Source organism: Prunus persica, chromosome G6 (genome assembly GCF_000346465.2).
Source record: "Prunus persica cultivar Lovell chromosome G6, Prunus_persica_NCBIv2, whole genome shotgun sequence".
NCBI classification, from domain to species: Eukaryota; Viridiplantae; Streptophyta; class Magnoliopsida; order Rosales; family Rosaceae; genus Prunus; species Prunus persica.
Window position 1 is genome coordinate 5,091,054 of NC_034014.1, and position 24,223 is coordinate 5,115,276.

A 24,223-nucleotide genomic window follows, 5' to 3' on the forward strand; every position below is an offset into this window, starting at 1 on the left:
ACTGGCCGTTGGATCAGAACCTTGGGTTGGTAGTAACATCAATCTAGAATCTACAATGTATACATTTTATTTATTTATTTTTATGTTTGATCAATACTTTGTATTTTTACTTTCTATCGGATCAGAATTGGCCGAAATCGAAATTTTCTATCCCAACTTCCTCACGTACTTGATATGGAATTCAAATTGGAAGTTGAAAGAGAGGTGTTTTAGGAAGTGAGGTATTCTCTTGTACTTCCTAAACCCAATAATTGAGGTGATATCAAAACATTGCTATCTCCGTATGCAAGTTTTTCTCTTTCATAGGACCATTAAGGTATCATCAATTATGTATGTATACATATATCCCATCTATACCTATGTATATAGGTCTTGAACAAAAGAATTGCCATTTGATTCTTATGCATTTTGTTTTACAATGAAAATTAGACTAATATTCCCTGAGCTTTTAAATTATTTTCACATAACTCCTTCTATTACGATTCCGTCCAAAACTTGATGATGTTATCTAAATTTATTCAACTTACCATAAAATTGACAATGTAAAGAAATTGACCGGAACCAGTATATGCCATGAAGATTAATCCAAATTTATCCAACCACCATGTTTAATATTGGCTAGCAGTTCTGTTTTGTTCTTAAGCCTGCAGATATATTTAATTTCAAGTGTCAAGGATATATGCATGTCTTAATCTCCAGGCAAAAACAAACAACAAAATGATAGGCTATTAGGCTAGCTCAAGCCTTGGGAATTTGCTAAGTAATGGCGTGATGGGAAGGTTTTGCACATTATGGTAACCTTTTCCATTATTCAATCTCATTAATTATTTTTAATTATATTTTATTTAAATGGATACCATTTTTTTCTTAGTTTAAATTATTTATAAATAATCCATAAAATCGACAAATATTAGCACACGACAATACACACAATTACAATACAGACAATACTCTGCAGCACACGACAATACACACAATTACAAAACTGGCAGTGTAAATTAACAAACAAAGAAAATCAAAGAACAAAAGGGAAAAGGCAAAGGTTTGGCCCAAAAAAAAAAAAAAACCAGAAAAGAGAAAAGGTAAAAAGGAAGAAGCAAACACCTGGTGCAAATGTCACGTCTGTGATAATTGAAAGCGGCAACAAAACAGAGCTACAGTCTCTGTCATATCCAAAATCTTAAAACCAAAGCTAAAACGTTTGTTGTGACTTGTGGGAGCAAACCAACTCAACCATAAAGCATTCACATTCCCTTCCAAACCAAGAAACATAAAAGCACAACCCAAAAGAGAAAAGGAAAGAAACGAAGAAGAAAATATTCAAAACCCATTTCCTTCCAAGTTTGTCCTACATTTTGATCTCTTCGAGATCATAATCGAATAAAAAACCCAAATGGGATTTCTGGGTTTGCATCAAAATCTATGATTAAGGAGGAAAAAAAGAAAAAAGGTGAGATTTTTATGGAGAGGGACCAATCTGCTGCGGCGAGCAACTTGGAGATAAAGGTGGTCCGTCCACGGCGGAACGACAACTTGGTGCACCCGGCGGGCCAAGCTCCGAGGACGACGCGAAGGCGGTCGTACAGCAGCAACTACAACCCGTTCAAGAGGTGGGTCTCATGGCTGGTCCCGTCGTTTGTGGTGGCCAACATTGTCGTTTTTGTGGTCACCATGTTTGTGAACGATTGCCCCAAGAACTCGGCCTCTTGCATTGCTCGCTTCTTGGGCCGCCTCTCTTTTCAGCCCCTCAAGGAAAACCCACTTCTTGGGCCATCTTCAGCCACGTAAAGCTTCTCACTTTTTTCAGTATCTCTTTTAAAACATGTTGGTATTTGCAGTTCGGTATGCAATGTGTGTTTTGTAATTTATTTTAAAGTTATGTGAATGCATAATTGGGTGTTTGCATCTGGGAACTTTGAAAGTTTTAGTTGTTGATGGGTATTTGGTGAATTTATGAGGAAGAGGAAGTGGAATTGGTTTTGATATGAAATCAGAATGGGATAAATTTACCTTGAAACTATGAAAGTTTGGAGTTTATGTTGTTATTACAAATGTTTTGGTGAAACATTTACTTTGAGATTTGGTATTTTGGATGTACAGATACATTTTTGAACTGTATGAAAGCTTGGTGTATGCTTGAACAAAGAAAAAAAGGTATTAGAAAAGCTGCAAGTAGAGAGTCTTCTCTGTCAGCATGTAGTGAACTACCCCTTGATTGATTTTTGAGTTTCTTTGTAATATGTTACAAACTTTTTACATTATTGTATTTTTTTAACAACTTAGTTTCAAAGTTTTTATTTGACTTTCCTTGCTCTGTGAGGCCAATGACAGAAAGATTATGATAAAATGGATGTATTTTGCCTTCATCTCTCTTGTAAGAGGGGTATGCATTTTTCGAGGATTGGGAGTGATTCTTCTTAAGCTGTTTAATGCGCTAATTCTAATATGCGCCATCCTAAGTCTATTAACTGCTAAAAGTAGCACTTTCTATCTTCTGTGGGTCAACAGGTCTTAGTTGTATCCACAAGAAAAATGTGCACATCTAACTTCTTTCCCATGTTTTTTTTCATCCTTCAGATTAGAAAAGATGGGTGCTCTAGACGTGCAGAGAATGGTTCATAAACACCAGGCATGGCGGATGATCTCATGTATGTGGTTACATGCTGGAGTTTTCCATCTACTGGCCAATATGCTGAGTCTTGTATTCATTGGGATTCGGCTTGAGCAAGAATTTGGATTTGGTATGCATTTGGCTTTTCAGCTTCATGTGTGTTGTCATGGATGTTTAGCCACATTCACAAGTGTTTGTAGTAAAATCGAAAGCACATGACAGATATTACAAGAGAAATATTAGTTACTATGTTTTTTCAGAACTCTAGAAGCAGCTACCTTGAGATTAATCTGCAGAGGATTCCTATGCATGAATTCATTGAATTGTTATCCTAGAGTAGTGGTCATGCGGTGCTGGTTGCATTATAACTTACATCAGTATGTTGATAGGTTTGCATGGAAATAAGAGGAAGTTTTATTCAGCGGTGAGGTGAGCAAAGAGAGTTGATAAACCTAAGATGGGGTTCAGGAGAAACATTCTTGTGATATTGGCTTTTTAGGCTATTCAAACTTTAGTTTAGACATAGTATTCCATTTTACAGAATAAAACTGCTTAATACAAAAACTGAGAGGTTGTTTCATTTTTTCCATCACTTATGTGGGAACATGGAATGTTTTGACTATCCTGTAGGGTAGACACAGTGCCTCAATTTTTTGAAATATTTCAAGATGCCGCCTATTTGGAAAAATTGAAAGAAAAGAAAGTTGGAGCTGGGTAATTGAATAGAAGAAGATGGAAAATAATCTAACTCATGCACAATTATTTTAATGAACAACAGTTTTAACTTTTCGGTTTGAAAATCTAATGCTTTTTTCTGATTTGTTCTTCTACAGTTCGAATTGGTTTGCTTTATGTCCTGTCTGGTTTTGGTGGGAGTTTGCTTTCATCTCTTTTTATTCAATATGGTATTTCTGTTGGTGCTTCTGGTGCACTTTTTGGTCTACTAGGAAGCATGCTATCAGAGATCATAGCAAATTGGACAATGTATGAAAATAAGGTAAATAATGTTTCAGTATGCTCAATGATTCCCTTCATAGTACATGCACTACCCTTTGATCTTACAGTTCAGATTTTTATGCGCAGTTAGCAGCATTGCTTACTCTCATTGTCATCGTCATAGTAAATTTAGCAGTGGGAATCCTCCCACACGTGGACAACTTTGCTCATATTGGAGGATTTCTTTCTGGATTTCTTCTTGGATTTGTGTTTTTGATCCGCCCCCAATTTAAATGGCTTACCCAAAGGAATGCTCCTCCTGGGCATGTTTCAACTCCAGTTAAATCTAAACACAAGACATATCAATATGTATTGTGGGTTCTCGCTCTGATAATATTGATTGTTGGGTAAGCTCCTCCTTGATCCCTGAAATTCAATTATTTGACTTCATATACCTAATTGATTCCCTACATGAGAATTTGAAAGGCACACTTGATGAGTGGATGTTTACAATTAAATCAGGGTACTTGATTTCATAGAGATATGTTATGTCCTGTAATCTGTGTTCATCACTGTCACTGTTGATAATCTCTATATCTGCTTTTTTTCTGTATGTGTAATACTGATTGGTCACTTTGATGATAGTAATATATAATAGTGGGTTCGTCTTCTTTGTTGTTTTGTTATTGGAAATGGAAATTCATTTTCATCAGTATATGCGGGCATTTTGTCACACAAGTCTATTGTTTTTTTTTACAGGTTTACTATTGGCATGGTTACTCTCCTTCGAGGGGTCAATCTGAATGATTACTGTTCCTGGTGTCATTATTTGAGCTGTGTCCCTACCTCAAAATGGAGCTGCAAGTCACAACAAATTTATTGTTTGGTAATTGATGCCGTACTTTTCTGTGCATATTAACTTCCACCTTAGTATTTGACAGATAGAAGTAATTGGTTCTTTATATGATGTGCCAACATAGTGGTAAATAGAAGAGAAACAGTAGACCAGACAGCTGTTTTAGTGCTAGTAAATATATCCTTATATCTTCTCTTCTTTCCTTGTGGAGTTTTATATGGTTGCACTCAATACTTTAGTCTCAATATGCCATTTTAAGCTAATGTCATCAAGAAACTTAGTTTAAGAAATGAACTCAAGAAATACTAAAGAGTTCTCAGCTCTCGTGTCTGCTTCACTAAAATTATGATGAGATATGTGGGCTCCATGTAGCCAAACTGCATTCCTCTCAATATGACTTTTTGTTATACTCCATGATCCATTATGAGTTTTTAAATTGTTTTCTGAATTGAGTTTTTGAGGGTACTGAATTGGAGATCACCTAAATAATTGAAAAGCAGGACATATCAGAGAGAGGGAGAGATTATATATAGAGAGCAGGAAAATTACTTATATACTAACTTGTTAGATTGGTTTTGTACTGATATATTGTTCTGTATATGCATGTGTGCAACAAACCTTGCAGTCCAGCCAGTTAGGAAATCAGCTGAACTTGACATGCGTAAGCAACGGGAGAAATGGCACTTATTCATTGCTGGATGGCAACCCCACCCGGGCTCAACAGCTATGCGCTGAGCTTTGCAGTTGACATACATGCACACAGCAAGAGATGATAGAATGTTGATTGATATGAGATTCATATATCTGTAGAGAATATTTCTTTTCTTTTTTTTTTTTGGTTGGGTAAGAGTAGTCTTGTGTATTCACCAAGTAATGGTTATTCTTTTCATTCTTTTATTGCTTCTGTACTCTTATTTTTACTAGCTGAAAAAGAGGGTTTGTAAATACAGATAGGGATGTACTTATTGATGGCAACTTGAAGTGAAAACAGCCAGTTCTATTTTGTGCTACTTTCTCTCTTTTCCATCTCTGGCAATTTAAAAAGACAAAACAAAAAACATTACTGGACTTCAAGTTAGAACAAGCCCATGGGCCGTGGCCCAAGAATGTAGATATGCTCTAAGAAGATTGTAGATGAAAACTTAATTAATGTAGTCCCCTTACAAGTGTTATTGTTAATGAAAAAACTGTAAAACTTTATACTAAAAAAAAAAACAGATTCTTTATCTATCAATTGTCAATGTCGAGTGCAATAATAGTTGGATCCATGATTTTTTGTAAAGTATTTTTTTTAATTATGAAATTGAGTTTTAATGTTATGTTTAGTGTTTAAGATGGTACTATGAGGTACAATTTGGAATATTAGGGGGTTTTATTCTTGCCATAATTAGGAAGGGGGAGGGGTTTGTCTTACATACACGCTGCCAATGTATTATTGGGCTTCGAATTTGAGAATACTGGTTTGCAAGTTAAGATCTTTCTATACTAAGTTAGACCTCGTTGACGAGAATAGTGGGTTAGAGAGGATAAAATTAATTCAATGATGTGTTTGGCGCTATACTTAACTGGATTATGATATTACATGGGTTAGTAGGACTAGACATAAACCCATTAAACATAATTTCAACTTTTTAGTGTGATTCATAATCCTACTACATTTATATAACACTATTAGATATAATCCAATCCAAGCCACCAAATATTTGATTAGAATCTTGAATTATAACCGTCACCAAATGTGGCCTAGAGGGCTTTTCTGGGAAGACCAGTCTGTTATAAAAAAAACAGACTGGGTGGGTGGCCCCAGCTTTGTTTTCCATGTTTGCTTAGGTTCAAAAAAATTGCGCGCGTGTTAGTTTTGCCGTCGACTCTAGTATCCCTCCGTAGCTCTTTGAATTGGCACTCAGCTTCTGAAGTTAACATTTGCTTGCTATCATGGCTGAGCTTTCAAGAGATTGTTGGAGTTTATAGCATTTGCGTGGCAAAGGGTGAAGCACGCATTGCAGCTTCAAAGTCCAGAAGAAGTTGGCGTCAGTTGCCTCTTGGAAGTAAGCAAGTGAAGTCGTCTAATTTGGAAATGCAAGCGCGATGCAGGTTCTTTCCATCCCATCTGTAAATTTACTTTCCATGCCTCAAATGGAACTTACCAATTTCACAACACAATACCATCTCTCTCTACAGTCAATTACCCAATTTAAAAAGGGTGTTTTTGGTTGTGAAATTGATCTAAATATACTCACTTTTCAATGCAATGTTGGTTCTCTGTTGCAGCTCCATGCATTTGGGACCTCCAATCTCAAAAGCTGGCAAGGTTTCCTAAGGCAGCTATGGCTACATACAACACAACCACCGTAGTCATGAAATCCCTCCACAAATTGGGTATTTTGCACAGATTGCAGGTATTACTTGTAGACAATAACTCATTTACTATTGAGTTTATTATCCTAAACACTAAAACCAACCATTTCCTGAACCTCTTCTCCCATAAACTAACAGAATAAATAGTATTGAAGCTTAATTGTCACCGAATAATTTTACTTATCTTCACATCCGTCATGAACTTTGTTTAATCAATTGAGAGGGGATTTGAACTTCAAATCTTTTCCTAAGAAAGTATCACTAAATTAAAAACTAATTGTTACTTCTTAGAGAAATTAGTGTGTAGTTCTATTGTAATTTGCAACTTAACGCCGACAACAACAGTCGTTGCCATTTGGGAATTTAGTCAAGTTGTCTTTGGAGAAGACAGTACTTAAGATTAAATATTTATACAGTTCAGTGTGGTTTGGTTTGTCCATAAGCCAGTTCGATTTTTGATTTTGGAGCGGAATCTTTTTTTTTTTTAAATTTTTTTTTTTTACAAAATCCAACTAAAATTTTATTTTTATGGCTTTAAAAATCACAAATAACCCAATTTCATGCAAATGGAGGTGATTGAGTCTAGAAAAGAGAGATGATTTGAAGTTGGGCTTAGGAAAAGATTAGTTATGGGTTAAGTATATTATTAAAAAATAAAAAATACATAGCCGGTCCAATTTAGTTTGGTCCAAATGTTTTACTACAAAAACCAAAATTGAACCAATCTGGTCCAGTCCAGTTTTTGGTCAACTCGGTCCAATTTCTATCCTTCATATCCAACCCATTAGAGTCAAAGACCCTTATCCTGGGAGAACATTGCCATCCCTACTGCTAGTCTGTTTTCTGAAATGAACTTTTGAGGGCCCTGAATATGTGATCGCCCCAATAAAACTAAAAATCAGGATACATATTTAGAGAGATGTTTATTAATTATATTTTGATCTCGCCCAGGATACTTACTATTATTCATTAACACAATTATTTTCATCTTTCTTCTACAGTCTTATGTCATATCCACATGTTATCATCAGATATGTATTTGTATTTTCATAAAGTCCATGGTGTACAAGTCTTATATGTTTTCGTTTAATAACAATCCACTTAATTGAATTCAAGCAAACCAACGTATGATTAGTGCCAGAAGAAATTAATCACTGGCCTTTATCAACGTATTTCTTGCACCACACGTTGGTGGAAATGTATTGTTGCTGGGGCTGCTTCCACTCAGCTTCCTGGGGACAATTTTGTAATTGTCATTTTAACAACCATACAATACAAGTCCAACAAACGGTGGTTGCGAGAATAGTATTCGAAGGAAATGAAGTCGTCTCAATTTGGAAAAGCAAGTCAACAAGGACTAATTTGGCTAATTCTTTGCAAGTGACTAATGGAAAGCAAGTCAACCGTGGCTGATCGTAATGACCGGGACTTGGTTAAGCGCATTACTCAATCTTATTTATAAACCAGTTTGCCATGCCTTCATAATCAAACTCAGAATGGGGGTTTTGGTTATGAAACTGATTTTATTAATATACTCACTTGTGAATGGAGCATTGTTCGTTTGCTCCATGCATTTGAGAATGGGAGGCAACGAGACCGATAGGCTTGCACTGCTAGCCATCAAAGCTCAAATAAAGCAAGATCCTCATAATGTATTGAGCTCCTGGAATGAATCCATTCACTTTTGCTCGTGGCACGGTGTCTCCTGCGGTCGATACCATCACCAGAGGCAGAGGGTCACAAAGCTGAACCTGCAATCTCAAGACCTGGTAGGGTCCCTATCTCCAAACGTAGGAAATCTAAGTTTCCTAAGGGAACTAGAACTACAAAACAACAACTTCAGCAGTAAAATCCCTCCAGAAATTGGGAATTTGGGTAGATTGCAGGTACTATCTCTACACAACAACTCATTTAGTGGCCCTATTCCATACAACATATCATATTGCTCCAACCTCATCTTCATGAATTTCGGTTTCAACGGGTTGGTGGGTAACCTTTCCTCTCTGGAGCCTATTCCCTCTATGATTGGGTTGAAAGCCTTAGAAGAATTAGACCTTTCTCACAACAATTTGTGGTGTGAAATTCCAAAATTTCTAGAGCGTTTTGTCTCATTGAAGAAACTAGACCTATCTTTCAATGACTTTTGGGGAGAAGTACCAACTGGAGGTGCTTTTAAAAATGCAAGTGTGATTTTAATTACTGGCAACCCCATGCTCTGTGGCGGAATTGCTAATCTCCAACTGCCCAAGTGCGAGTCCCCAAAGGGAGGATCATCTCGTAGCTTGATAATCCGTTTCGTACTCTCTGGACTTGCTCTTCTCGGAATTGCTATGGAGATGTACTATTTCTTTCTTTGTTCGTCGAGAAAGAAAAGGAAAGAAATTCCATTGAGCACATTGCCGAACTCTCTTGTGCAAGTGTCATACGCTACTCTCCTAAAAGCTACCGATGAGTTCTCTTCCGCTAATCGGATTGGTGCAGGCAGTTTTGGGTCTGTGTACAGAGGAGTTCTTTATGATGATGGTAAAGCCCAGCTTGTTGCTGTGAAGGTGTTCAACTTGTTGCGGCATGGAGCATCAAAGAGTTTCAAATCCGAATGTGAGGCTTTAAGAAACATCAGGCATCGAAATCTTGTCAAGATTATGACTGCATGTTCAAGTGTTGATTTTCATGGTCATGATTTCAAGGCTCTGGTTTACGAGTACATGGAGAGAGGAAGCTTAGAGGAGTGGCTGCATCCTCCTACTGAAATTGAAGAGGTAAGAGAGGCACTCAATCTAGAGCAAAGACTAGACATTGCCATTGATGTTGCTTGTACATTGGATTATCTTCATAATCATTGCGAAACACCAATAGTTCATTGTGATCTCAAGCCAAGCAATGTTCTTTTGGATAACGAGATGACTGGACATGTTTCTGACTTTGGACTCGCAAGATTTCTCTCCCAAAAAACTGGTACTAATGCTTCAGAAAATCAAACAAGTTCCATTGGAATAAAAGGAACAGTTGGTTATGCTGCTCCAGGTAAGTGGTGTCCTTTTTTTCTTTTTAAATCTTACGAAGTTTAGCTATTTTACTAACAATTGTGCTGATAATATCTTATGGTGTTTCAATGGTAGAGTACGGTATGGGAAGTGAGGTGTCAACAAATGGAGAAGTCTACAGCTTCGGTATTCTTCTGTTAGAGATGTTCTCAGGAAAGCGACCCACCGACGACATGTTTAATGGCGACCTAAACCTTCATACTTTTGTTAAAATGGATTTCCCTGAGCGAGTTATGGAGATTGCAGATTCAACACTTTTTGAAGGAGGCATTAACGAGAGAAGGGTTCGAAAGATTGAGGTGTGCTTGAATTCAATATTTAGAATTGGAATTGAATGCTCTGCTGTATCTCCAACGGACCGTCTGAAGAATATCAATGATGCTGTACCTCAACTGCATTTCATTAGAGATGTTCTTGTTGGCACTAGTAAAAAACTAGGCTAAAAGAACAAATTCCATTCATGCTTTTATGTTAAATAACACGGATATTCATGCTCTATAAAGCTGGCCACGCTGCAGCCACTTTAAAGTTGTTGATGCTCTTTATAGGAGTTTCTTGATTATAGAGCACAAATGTATTATTTCATGGCAGAAATTTAGAGCACGAATGAAACATTTGTGCTTATATAGAAGATGGCCCCCACCAAAACTCCACCTTTTGACAATAGCTCTTTGAGAATACGAAAATAATATATATATATATATTATTATTATTATTACTAGCCTTTCTGCACGCGTTTTCGCGCCTGCAAGAGGCTTTTTAAAAAAAAAAATAAATTTATTTTAGAATTAAAAAGGATAATGGATAGTTGTGTTCCATAAAAATAGGATCCATTATCTGAATTTTCTTTTTTTTAAAATTTTTTTAATACGAAAAATTGTGAATTTACCATATTATCCTCATTTAATTAATAATTTCAATTCTTAATGTTTGCGTTAACCAAGGGCATTTTCTGGTATTTTGAATGTTTCACCATTCTCTGCCTTTTGCTTTATATATATAGATTATTATTATTTTATTAATATGGACACAAATTTCTCTAAATGTGGCTAAAATGCAAATTTTAAAAAATAAAAATAAAAATAAAAAAGAAAATAAACTGAGATACCAAAAACAAATAAATTTTGTTACAATAATTCTTTTGTACAACTTTGAGTATCTCCTTATTTTACTAATTTGCAACAAAGTCCCTCCTGACAATAGCATCTTCCAATCTCCAGATATGCTTTTCTTCTTCCTATTCCCCACATCTTCTTCATCTTCCTCTTTCAAAATTGCATACAATCAGATTCAGTGAAAAAAATTGAAGATGCCCAAAAATTACCAGAAATCAAATGAAAGAAAATTTAATTGATATAGAAATACTGAGTATAACAAAAAATTCTCAAAGAAATAGCAGAGTGAGGAATTTAACAGTTCTATTTCTTGGCATAATTAGGGATTGGATAGGTCTTTTTTGTGTGTGTGTTCAATAACTACCATACTGGTAGCTCTGTTTTAGCTAATTAATGTTTTTGGCTCTTTGGCTTTACATTGTAGCTTTTGGGTATGCTAGTGGAACTCCAAATACAGATACTTCTCCAAATCCCTTTGAACAAAATTCATACATTCACTTACTACCCATGAACGAAGAGGCTTACCTGCATACCCAACTTTCAGTTGAGAGGAAGGCAGAGGCAAGAGGCAACTCACGTCCGAGAAAACGCCAAAATTCAACTTTCTCGAGATATCAAAACAGCCTATAAACTGAAATTCAATGTCCCTGCCATAAGAAATACGAAACCAATTTGTAAATTTAAAAACACAAAACGAAGGCTCAAAAATCTAACCAAGAAACTGTGCAAAAATAAGCAAAATTAAAACATGGATTTCCTGAACTTTTTTTCTTCAACCAAAAGGAAGTCCCAACCTAAAATCAGAACCAAACAAATATGTCAAAACTTACACAGGCAGACACGAACAACACACAAAAGCTACAATTAATTCTTACCTTGTAGATGAGAGAGCTAGGAAGCAGAGAGTAAGGAAACCCAAGCCAAAATCAACATGCAAGGCAAAATTAAACAATAAACCAAATCAAACAAAGATCATATCCAAAAATCCCCAAAAACAATCAAACCATCAGTTGGACTCATCCCAGATGCAGTGAGATCCCAGAGAGAGAGAGAGAGAGAGAGAGAGAGGAGGATCCGAGTGATATAGAACCATTAGGCACAAAAGTTGTCTATTTGTGCTCTCTATAGGCCCGAAAGTTGTGCGTAAATTAATTAAGCAAAATAATTTCCTTCTGTTCAAGTTGGGCACGAAACCATTGTGTTTTCTCTGCATATGACACAAATATTACATATATGTGTCCAATGTGATTCAAAATGACATGATCCTCTTTTTTGTGGCCTTCGGATTGTGGTTTTTTCCCAATTTTTTAGTAGTGTGGATAGGGAAATTTTTATGTGCTGCCTGAGAAATACTCTTGTCGCAGCATCAGGTCGTTTTATTGGTGTGTTTGGGCTTGCAGCCCTAGAAATGTGATCAAAGTTATCAAGCTAGCTACTACATGTCGTTTCAATCTCTTGTCATGACCATGTTTGGACTGGAATCAAGTTCGTTTTGTCATGACATGTTGACAATGGAATTGTGAATGGTTATTGTTGAAGAAATGAACCTCCCAACATAATTTCATCACCATTATTTAAATAATGAGTTTTTAAATTGTTTTCTGAATTGAGTTTTTGTGGGTACTGAATTGGAGATCACCTAAATAATTGAAAAGCGGGACATATCAGAGAGAGGGAGATATTATATATAGAGAGCAGGAAAATTACTTATTGTTAGATTGGTTTTGTACTGATATATTCTTCTGTATATGCATGCGTGCAACAAACCTTGCAGTCCAGCCAGTCAGGAAATCAGCTGAACTTGAGGTGCGTAAGCAACGGGAGAAATGGCACTTATTCATTGCTGGATGGCAACCCCACCCGGGCTCAACAGCTATGTGCTGAGCCTTGCAGTTGACATACATGTACACAGCAAGAGATGATAGAATGTTGATTGATATGAGTCATTCTTATATCTGTAGAGAATATTTCTTTTCTTTTTTTGGGTGGGTAAGAGTAGTCTTGTGTATTCGCCAAGTAATGGTTATCGTTATCATTATTCTTTTCGTTCTTTTATTGCTTCTGTAATGTTATTTTTACTAGCTGAAAAAGAGGGTTTGTAAATATACAGATAGGGATGTACTTATTGATGGCAACTTGAAGTGAAAACAGCCAGTGCTATTTTGTGCTACTTTCTCTCTTTTCCACCTCTGGCAATTTAAAAAGACAAAAAATAAAAAATAAAAAATACTGGACTTCAAGTTAGAACAAGCCCATGGGCCGTGGCCTAATCTATTGTTGTTAATATTTGTTTTTTATTTTATTTTTTTGTCTTCATGTGTTTTTATACTGATTTTGTGTAATATTTACCGATTGGGTGATGTCATGTTAGAGATGTTCAAAGTTTGAACTCCATTATCTGAATTCTAATTCCGAATTTTAATTCTTCTCTCTTTCTAAGTTTGAACACTACCTCTATTATTTGGAATTGATTAAGATTCTTTTTTGCGTCTGTAGTTTGGCTAATTTTTTCTATGAGTATTAAACTTGCAAAACAAAGATGTCACTATTTAGATCTCTATGTCTATATAAATAGTACCATTTTTCCTACATATTTTCACGACTATGTATACATTTCACACAATTTTAAAACCCACAGCATAGCACGGGCACCATTGCTAGTCAAATACTATAGTTGGCATACATATCCTATTGTTGTTTATCAACAAAAAATAATTCTAACATTTTTCTTTTTACAAGTCAGCTTGTGGTTTGACCCATGCCGGCATAACTTCTGTTGTTATTCTGTTGTCCTCTTGTAAATCTTAATTAAGAGTGAATCCCCCACGGGCTTCAGATCCAATGGCGGCATCACGTATGGCTAATTCTATGAAAGTCAATGGGAGCAAGTCAAGTTATTGGCTAAATCCTAATGACTACATTGTGACTTGTCTCAGGGCGGCACGCTTGTCCTGATTGTGTTGTTCTCTCTTGTAAATCCTATTTAAGAGTGAAGCCCTCGCCAGCTTCCAATCCAATGGCTGCATCACGTTTGGCTAATTCTTTGCAAGTCAATGGAAGCAAGTCTAAATTTTGTTTTTGGTAAATGGAAGCAAATCAAGTTGTCGTCTTGTAGTTGCTGTTTTGCCTTCAATAAGTCATGAAGTCTATCCTTTAGAAAAGCTAATCAGCTGTGGCTAATGACTTGGACTTGGTTAGGCTCTCATTACCAATTTCACAACCCAAAACCCATATATATCTGGCTTTGTAATTGATAAACAAATTCAAAATGGGGGTTCTAGTTATGAAACTGATTTTAATATACTCATTTTTCAATGGAGTATTGGTTAGCTCCATGCAAATGGGAGGGAAGGAGACAGATGGGGCGGCACTGCTAGCCATCAAAGCTCAAATAAAGCAAGATCCTCATAATGTAACGAGTTCCTGGAATGAATCCATTCACTTTTGCTTCTGGCACGGTGTCACCTGCAGTCGACGGCACAACCAAAGGGTCACAAAGCTAGACCTACAATCTCAAAATCTTGCAGGGTTCATATCACCAAGCATAGGAAATCTAAGTTTCCTGAGGGAACTACAGCTCCAAAACAACAGCTTTAGTCATGAAATTCCTCCACAAATTGGGCATTTGCGTAGATTACAGGTACTATCTCTACATAATAACTCGTTCAGTGGCCCTATTCCATACAACATTTCATATTGCTCCAACCTCATCTTCATGGATTTTGGTTTCAACGGGCTGGTGGGTAAAATTCATTCTGAATTTGGTTCCTTGTCGAAGCTTCAAAGATTTGTTTTACAAGCCAATCCTTTAACAGGAGAGATTCCTTCTTCGTTGGGGAACCTTTCGTCTCTCGAGGTACTTGCTGTGTCTCATAATAACTTGGTGGGAAGCATCCCTACTTCTCTAGGCCAATTGAAAAACTTAAAATTTTTGTCATTGGGCTCAAACTACTTATCTGGTACCATTCCTCCATCCATCTATAACCTCTCTGCTCTTTATTCTTTTGGCGTAGCACTGAACCAAATTCATGGGAGTCTTCCATCAGACATGGGAAACTCTCTTCCTAATCTCCAATTCTTTAACATTAATACAAACCAATTCTTTGGATCCTTTCCTCTCACACTATCAAATGCCACGAGTTTACAGGTAATTGACGTTCAAAATAACAAACTAACAGGACAGGTGCCGGATTTACGAAAGCTTCATAACCTACAGCGATTCAAGATCGCAGTTAATCATCTTGGAATCGGTACAGATGGTGACTTGAGTTTTCTCTCGGGATTGACCAATGCCACAGAGTTAAAAATTTTGATTATGGGTGTAAACAATTTTGGAGGGACGTTGCCCACATCAATATCTAATCTCTCAACCAAGCTTGACATGTTTTGGTTTAACAGCAACCAACTACATGGAAGCATCCCAACTGACATAGCGAATTTGGTCAACTTGGAATCGTTGGCAATGAAGGGAAATAGCTTCACGGGTAGCATCCCCAGTGAATTTGGTCAGCTTTCAAGCCTTGCGGAATTAGATATTTCTGTGAATCTATTATCAGGAAGCATTCCGGCGTCTTTAGGAAATTTAACCAAGATGTACAGACTCTTCTTAGCCGGGAATATTCTAGAGGGTGTCATCCCTTCAAGCCTGGGAAAATTCCAGCAGCTGATATCATTGGATTTGTCTAATAATAAACTTAGTGGCGCAATACCTCAACAAGTTATTGGCCTCTCATCCTTATCAAAGCTTTTAAACTTGTCTACGAACCACTTTACGGGTTCTCTTCCGATGGAGGTTGGAAAGTTGAAGACTCTAGGTATATTAGACGTTTCTAATAACATGTTATCTGGAGAAATTCCTATTACCCTTGGTAAATGTGAGAGTTTATCAGTCTTACATTTGCAAGGCAACTTCTTCCGGGGAAATATTCCCTCTTCTTTGATTGGGTTGAAAGCCATAGAAGAAGTAGACGTTTCTCGCAACAATTTTTCGGGTGAAATTCCAATGTTTTTCGAGGGCTTTGTCTTCTTAAAGAATCTAAACCTATCATTCAATGAGTTTTGGGGAGCAGTACCAACTGGAGGTGCTTTCAAAAATGCGAGTGCGATTTCAATAGCTGGCAACGCCAGGCTCTGTGGCGGTATTACTAATCTCCAACTGCCCAAGTGCAAGACCAAAAAAGGAGGATTATCTCCTAGCTTGAAATTAATCATCCCTTTAGTACTTTCTGGACTTGCCGTTCTAGGAATAATAGCTGTGGTGATGTCCTATTTCTTTCTTCGTCCGTCAATATGGAAGAGGAAAGAAATTCTGTTGAGCACATTGGCGAAAAACTTTCTACAAGTGTCATATGCTACCCTTGTAAAAGCTACTGATGAGTTCTCTTCAGCTAATTTGATTGGCGCAGGCAGTTTTGGGTCTGTGTACAAAGGAATTCTTGATGGTGATGATCATAAAGCCCAGCTTGTTGCTGTCAAGGTGTTCAACTTGTTACGACATGGAGCATGGAAGAGTTTCATAGTCGAATGTGAGGCTTTAAGAAACATCAAGCATCGAAATCTTGTCAAGATTATTACTGCATGTTCAAGTGTTGATTTTCATGGTAATGATTTCAAAGCTCTGGTTTACGAGTATATGGAGAATGGAAGCTTAGAGGAGTGGCTGCATCCACCTACTGAAGTTGAAGAGGTAAGGGAGGCACTCAATCTAGAGCAAAGGCTAGACATTGCCATTGATGTTGCTTGTGCATTGGATTATCTTCATAATCATTGTGAAACACCGATAGTTCATTGTGATCTCAAGCCGAGCAATGTTCTTCTGGACAACGAGATGACTGGACATGTTTCTGACTTTGGACTAGCAAGATTTCTCTCCCAACAAACTGGAACTAATGCTTCAGAAAATCCAACAAGTTCCATTGGAATAAAAGGAACAGTTGGTTATGCTGCTCCAGGTAAGTGGTGTCCTTTTTTTCTTTTTAAATCTTACAAAGTAGCTATTTTACTAACAATTGTGCTGATAATATCTTATGATGTTTGAATGGTAGAGTACGGTATGGGAAATGAGGTGTCAACAAATGGAGATGTCTACAGCTTTGGTATTCTTCTGTTAGAGATGTTCGCAGGAAAGCGACCCACTGACGACATGTTTAATGGGGACCTAAACCTTCATACTTATGTTAAAATGGCTTTCCCTAATCGAGTTATGGAGATTGTAGATTCAACACTGTTTGAAGGAGGCACCAGCGAGAGAAGGGTTCAAAAGATTGAGGTGTGCTTGAATTCAATATTTAGAATTGGAATTGAATGCTCTGCTGAATCTCCAACAGACCGTCTAAAGAATATCAGTGATGCTGCATCTGAGCTGCATTCCATTAGAGACGTTCTTCTTGGATAGGAACTTTTTCTGCTACGGGTTTGTATGATGGGGATATTATTTTTTATGTGCTGCCTGAGAAATATTCTTGTTGCTTGCTGCTGCTAGCCTGGTACAGTAGATGGGAGTTGTGCTACTACTACGTCGTTTTATTTGTGTGTCCGGGCCTGAAGCCCTTAGAAATGTGATCAAAGCTATCAAACTATTGCATCTTGTGTAAATCTCTTATCTTAAATAAATCTGAAAGTACACTTGATCCTGTTGTTTGGTCCAAATACGTTCTCTAAAAACTATGACGGCCATTTCCTAAGCCCATGCCTACTGTGCAGTCTTCCAGAGATAATTACATGCTTGCAAACGGGTCTAGCTTAACGAAAAAGCGTGTTTGAAAAATCATCATTCCCCTTATTACTTTGACTATCGATTGTATTCAAAAATTGAAAACAACAAAAATATAATCGCATTCTCACATGAGCTAACGCATTGTGGCACTAGCATGTATAATATAAAGGTGTCTTTATTCATCTGTTTAATTAATTCAGTATAAAAAGTTGGACTTTTTTATGTTACTTTTGTTTGGTTCAGCAAAAAATTTAAGTTGATCAGTTCATATTCATTGTTGGTGAAATAATGAAGGGAACGAATAACATGTTGGTAGGTTTACAATATTAGACAGCTCATATCCCTCACTTCCCTTCTTTACTCTCGTCGTCTCATGTCCTCTCAGTCATCGTATACATTTTCTTCATATATATAGTCTTTCTTCTCCTCTCTTGACCAAATTTGAAGGTGGGCCCCACATTAGAATCTTTGCACATGGGGCTGTTTGAGATGCAGGTGGACTCCACAAAAGGATTTGGGTCTAGGCTAAATGTGGACTGGTATTTGGGTCCAAATTTAGATTTTTCTTGGGTCATTTATCTTCTTGGGTTGGGAGAGCTTTTAGGGAATATTTTGGGTTTAGGTCCTAGGGTTGGAAATAGCCTAAAGAGACACAAGTGCAATATTTGTACCTTATAAGCATCATACTTTGGAATGTATGCAGTACAAAAGGCACAAAAATTTCGTGCTTTATATAGGTCATGAGACTTTAAAAAATAAAAGTATATATATATAACCATTAGGCACAAAAGTTGTCTATTTGTGCTCTCTATAGGCCACGAAAATTGTGCGTAAATTAATAAAGCAAAATCATTTTCTTCTTCTGTTCAAGTTGAGCACGAAACCATTGTGTTTTTTCTACATATGACACAAATATTACATATATATGTGTCCAATATGGTTCAGATGACATGACCCTCTTTTTTGTGGCTTTCGGATCGTGATTTTTTCCCAATTTTTTAGTAGTGTGGATAGGGAAATTTTTATGTGCTGCCAGAGAAATACTCTTGTTGCAGCATCAGGTCGTTTTATTGGTGTGTTTGGGCCTGCAGCCCTAGAAATGCCATCAAAGTTATCAAGCTAGCTACTACATGTCGTTTCAATCTCTTGTCATGACCATGTTTGGACTGGAATCAAGTTCGTTTTGTCATGACCATGTTGACAATGGAATTGTGAATGGTTATTGTTGAAGAAAAACGTGAATCTCTCAATATAATTTTATCACCATTATTTAAATAATGAGTTTTTAAATTGTTTTCTGAATTGAGTTTTTGAGGGTACTGAATTGGAGATCACCTAAATAATTGAAAAGCAGGACATATAAGAGAGAGGGAGAGATTATATATAGAGAGCAGGAAAATTATATACTAACTTGATAGATTGGTTTTGTACTGATATATTCTTCTGTATATGCATGCGTACTTATTGATGGCAACTTGAAGTGAAAACAGCCAGTGCTATTTTGTGCTACTTTCTCTCTTTTCCACCTCGGGCAATTTAAAAAGACAAAAAATAAAAAATAAAAAATACTGGACTTCAAGTTAGAACAAGCCCATGGACCGTGGCCAAGAATGCAGATCTATTCTAAGAAGATTGTAGATGAAAACTTAATTAATGAAAATACCGTAAAGCTTTTTACTTAAAGAAACAGGTTCTTTATCTGTCAATTGTTAATGTCGAGTGCAATAATAGTTGGAGTCATGATTTTTGGTAAAGTATTTATTTTTTACAATGAAATCGAGTTTTAATGTTATGTTTAGTGTTTTTTTTTTTTTTTGGGTCAACTTGTTATGTTTAGTGTTTAAGATTGGATTATGAGGTAAAATTGAGGACATTAGGGGGCTTTTTTGGCCATAATTCGGAAGGGGGAGAGGTTTGTACACACTGCCAATGCAAGCGCGATGCAGGTTCTTTCCTATCGCATCTGTAAATTTACTTTCCATGGCTCAAATGGAACTTACCAATTTCACAACCCAATTCCCATCTCTCTCTACAATCAATTACCCAATTCAAAAAAGGTGTTTTTGGTTGTGAAATTGATCTAAAACTCACTTTTCAATGCAATGTTCGTTTTCTGTTGTAGCTCCATGCATTTGGGACCTCCAATCTCAAAAGCTGGCAAGGTTTCCTAAGGCAGCTATGGTTACATACAACACAACCACCTTAGTCATGAACTCCCTCCCTCCAATCTCCAACTTCATAGTTTTGTCAATGTGGCTTTCCCTGACCGAGCTACAGAGATTGCTGTCTGAATTGCATTCCACTGGAGACATGTTTCTTGGCTAGAGTCTTTTGCTACCTGCGAAGTCTTTATGTGATTGGGAAGTTTTTATGTTTTGCATGTGAAGTCATCGGTTGTTCTATATTAGATGAAGAAATTTGTAAGTAATCACCATTGAGATACATTGTGTAAAGTAGTAAAACATCTAGTACTATTTGGTGTGTCTGGTCCTGGAGCCCCCATGTAATAAGAAAAAAAGAGCACATGTTATATGAATCTGTTTTCTGAAATCTTGAATACTCGATCGCATTAGGATTGGACTTGGAAATCAAGTTCATTCCATGCTTGTAAAAACTGCACCGGGTCGGTTAAACTGTTATGTGTTTTAGGGGAATGGACACATAGTTAACAATAGCATTTATTTTCTTACTTGTGGCAAGGTTTGAAGTTCCTTTCATATTAGTTGTCGATTGTTTCAGGTTTGAACAAGTTATGGTATTCCACCTATATGAAACTTAGCAGTATACTCAGTTTCTAATCTATTTTCTAGGCTTCTTCGTTCTATTGGAATCCAGAGTTCAAACATGATCAGATCTTCTTAGTAGCCACCACTGGACAATGGCAGCCTTCTTCGTAGATCTGCTGCCCTGCAAAGTGCAAAGTATTATGCATGTTTGTGATTCTGCTGCTCTTGGACTCTGTTAGATTTTAGAGAACAAAAGAGTGATTTTATTTATTCAACAATAGATGGGTACAAGGCTTTATAGAGGACTAGGCTTATTGGCCTTCAACAACTAGAAACTGTTTGCTAGGCTTGTTGGCCTTTTCACTCTTTGCTGGCTATTTGGCCTTTTCTCTCTCTCTCGGCTTTGTACAAGAGACTACATCTATTTATACACTTAAGCTGCGGCCTTTGTCCAAGTCAATTCGGTGGACTTGGCTTCTTCTCCTAGTCACTACTTTTATTACAAGATTTTTATTAGGACTTTTCTAGAGTTTATAATAATCATCTCTTAAAGTTTGACTTTGTCAAAGTTAGTGAACTTTCTTGAGTTTTTTTTTTATAAACATTTTTCTATATTCTTCAAGTGTGTATTAAATTTAACACTCCTCCTTAATGCACACTTGGAGCTATATTGCTAGATATTCTGATTTTGTTGATGCCATATTCTTTGCTGTTGCTGATAATTGAGCTACAGTCTCTGTCTTCCGGTCATTGCCGCTGCTATTGATATGCCTATTTGCATTGTCTTTTTCTGATGGTGCTGGACGTGCATAGAACACATGCTCGTACTTATCATTTTCTTTTGTGTGGTTAGCTTGATAATTTTTCAAAAGTTTTCTATTCATCATCAAGCTATTATCCTAAGCCTCTCTTCTCCCTAGAACTAACAATGGTATCAGAGCTTGTTCCGATCAACCTTGGGCGTTGGTTCACTAGTCCCTCATCATGTCCACTACTAGCCAAAACTCTGACCCTCTTCCTATTTTCATGGGAGAAAACTATGACTTCTGGAATATTAAAATGAAGACCTATTTTATGTCTTAAGATTTATGGGACATAGTTGATAATGGTTTCAATAATCAAGAAAATCCAACCGTGGAACAGTTGAGGCAACTGAAGAAAAATCAACAAAAAGATGCAAAGGCCTTATATGCCCTGCAACAAGCCTTGCATTATACGATTTTTTCAAGAATCATGGGAGCCACAATTACAAGGGAAGCATGGAATACCTTAAAGGAGGAATTTCAAGGCAATGCCAAAGTATGTGCAGTTAAACTACAAACTTTGAGAAGAGAGTTTGAAAATATTAAAATGAAGGATTCTGAGACCACACAAGACTATTATGCTAAAATAAAAATAAAAATAAATCAATTGAGAGCCTATGGAGAAAATATTAATGATTCAAGAACTGTAGAAAAAATACTTATAAGTCTTCTTGATAAGTATGATCCTTTAGTTACTGCTATTGAACAGACAAAAGATTTAACTAGTCTGTCAGTGACAGAACTAATGGGCTCTCTTGAAGCTTATGAGAAAAGACTGAGTAGGCGAAATGAAAATTCAATTGAAAGTGCCTTTCAGTCAAAACTAAATCTAAGGTCTTAGAAAACTAAAAAAGTTAGGAAGAGCTGAAAAACTACACCTCTTGTATCCAACCAACTCTAAAGCCCTTGTACCCTTCTTATTTCTATCAATAAAATAAAATAATCTTGTTACTCTTTCAAAAGTTTTCTATTCATCATCAAGCTATTATCCTAAGCCTCTCTTCTCCCTAGAACTAACAGACTCCATTATAAAAGAAGAGGATGTGCTGTTTATTGATGATTACTTTGGGAAAAGAAGACGGAAAATGTGCTCTTTCTACCAAATAACAGGACAACCAAGAAGAGCTGGAAGCCTGGGATCAGGAACCAGGAACCAGGAAATGGCAGCATTTGGGTATTGCTCCTTCCAGCAGCCAGAGGGAGTCAACAAATTATGCACACACCACTCTATTGGCAAAGTAGGAGGTGAGACCATTTTAAATTAAGGATGTAGGCATAGGCAATCACGCATGTATATGTTAGTGTGAATCTGAATACACTTTCAAGGCAGAAAAAATTGTATTTAATGTTTAAAAGCTAAAATAAGGGGTCTAATTGCACTAAGTCTAAATCTTGGGAGGTGTCAAATCAACTGTATTTGGTATTGGTACACAGAACTGCCGGTGCTACTTCTTTCTTTCTTTATCACCAAGCACTTTAAAAAAGTTATACTTTATTTAGTTAAACTTACAAAGAAAATAGAAGGAAAGAAAGAGGACCAAGTGGTGGCACAGACACCATGGTAGCTGCCTCTTTTGCCTGATCCAAGAGGAGGCCTCACCTCTAAAATCTTAACATTCTTTTTCATTTTTTAAATATTCCATTTCATTGCAATAATGAGTTTCTAAATCATGTAGGTAACTGCTTCTGTAAAATTGATCTCATACTTAGCCAGCACATGCACATCTGGAAGTAAATATTTTTCTAAAGAAACAATAAAACCATTGGTATAAAGTGTTGTGTTAACTTGGGATATTTACCAAAACAAGTTTTTTGTAAAAGTCGTTATTAATTTGGTGGCCTATCCACTCACTGGATTTTCTTTCTTTAGGTGGCGGCCTCAGCTTTGTTTTCAAAGTTTCTCTAGGTTTCCACTGGATTCACGACATTGACAATCATAGTGGGTGTTGGATTTTCTTCACTAACGTCTTTTAACTGGGGCTGAGCGGCTGTGCCTATTCCACTCAGAGCATCTGGGAGTCAGCTTTTTGCTGTCATGGCTGAGGTTTCAAGTCTAACAGTGGCTGTCCCTTTACTTAATTATTTTTTCTTCTCATATTTGAATTTTTAAAATCCACAAAGGATGATGCAGGTTCTTCTCCTTATAAACTAGTTTGTCATGCCTCAAATATTGCAACTTACCAATTTCATAACCCAACTAAAAAATGGGGGTTTTGATTGTGAAATTGATCTTAATATACTCACTTTTCAATGCAGTGTTAATTTGCTGTTGGAGCTCCATGCATTTTGGACAGGAAGAGAAGGATAGGTTGGCACTAATAGCCTTCAAAGCTCAAATAAAGGAGGATCCTCATTTGGCCTTGAGCTCCTGGAATGAATCCATTCACTTTTGCATCTGGTACGGTGTCACATGCAGTCGACGACACCAACAAAGAGTCACAAAGCTAGACCTACAATCTCAAAATCTTGCAGGGTTCTTATCACCAAACATAGGAAATTTAAGTTTCCTAAGGGAACTAAAGCTACAAAACAACAGCTTTAGCCATGAAATCCCTCCACAGATTGGGCATTTGCATAGATTACAGGTATTACGTCTAGACAATAACTCATTTACTGGGTCTATTCCAAACAACATATCATATGGCTTCAAACCTTATCTTTATGGATTTGGCTTACAACATGCTCGTGGGAAAAATTCCTCCACAAATTGGCTCCTTATCAAAGCTTCAAATACTTGTTGTACAATTTAACAATTTAACAGGGGAGATCCCTCCTTCCTTGGGAAACCTTTCGTCTCTAGAGGTACTTGCTACAGCTTATAATAACTTGGTGGGAATCATCCCTACTTCTCTTGGTCAATTAAAAAAACTAACATTGTTGTCACTGGGCTTAAATAAGTTATTTGGTACCTTCCCTTCCTCCATCTATAACCTCTCTGCCCTTTTTACTTTGTCCATAATACAAAACCAAATTCAGGGGACTCTTCCTTCAGACTTAGGTAAAACTCTTCCTAACCTCCAAGTCTTTAACATTGCCAATAATCAATTTACCGGATTCAT

The 24,223-nt window shown here is 36.7% G+C and overlaps 2 protein-coding genes and 1 long non-coding RNA gene across 3 annotated transcripts; 2 read left to right on the forward strand and 1 right to left on the reverse strand.

Moving 5' to 3' along the window:
- Nucleotides 707–5,413, forward strand: LOC18775108 (RHOMBOID-like protein 1). Its single transcript, XM_007205233.2, is given in 7 exon segments — nucleotides 707–1,420; nucleotides 1,423–1,784; nucleotides 2,578–2,741; nucleotides 3,445–3,608; nucleotides 3,695–3,954; nucleotides 4,307–4,433; nucleotides 5,029–5,413. Coding segments are annotated over 7 exon segments (1,227 nt in total). The 5' UTR covers nucleotides 707–1,393; the 3' UTR covers nucleotides 5,152–5,413.
- On the forward strand, nucleotides 8,059–17,531 carry LOC18772285 (putative receptor-like protein kinase At3g47110). The gene is made up of 4 exons (XM_020565377.1): nucleotides 8,059–9,785; nucleotides 9,881–10,104; nucleotides 16,430–16,871; nucleotides 16,965–17,531. The coding sequence occupies exons 1-4, from the start codon at nucleotides 8,180–8,182 to the stop codon at nucleotides 17,312–17,314; spliced, it is 2,622 nt and encodes an 873-aa protein (XP_020420966.1). The 5' UTR covers nucleotides 8,059–8,179; the 3' UTR covers nucleotides 17,315–17,531.
- On the reverse strand, nucleotides 10,891–11,983 carry LOC109949538. The gene is made up of 3 exons (XR_002271986.1): nucleotides 11,796–11,983; nucleotides 11,446–11,567; nucleotides 10,891–11,070 (listed from the first exon to the last, which is right to left on the reverse strand). It is a non-coding gene; the product is annotated as an uncharacterized LOC109949538 (long non-coding RNA).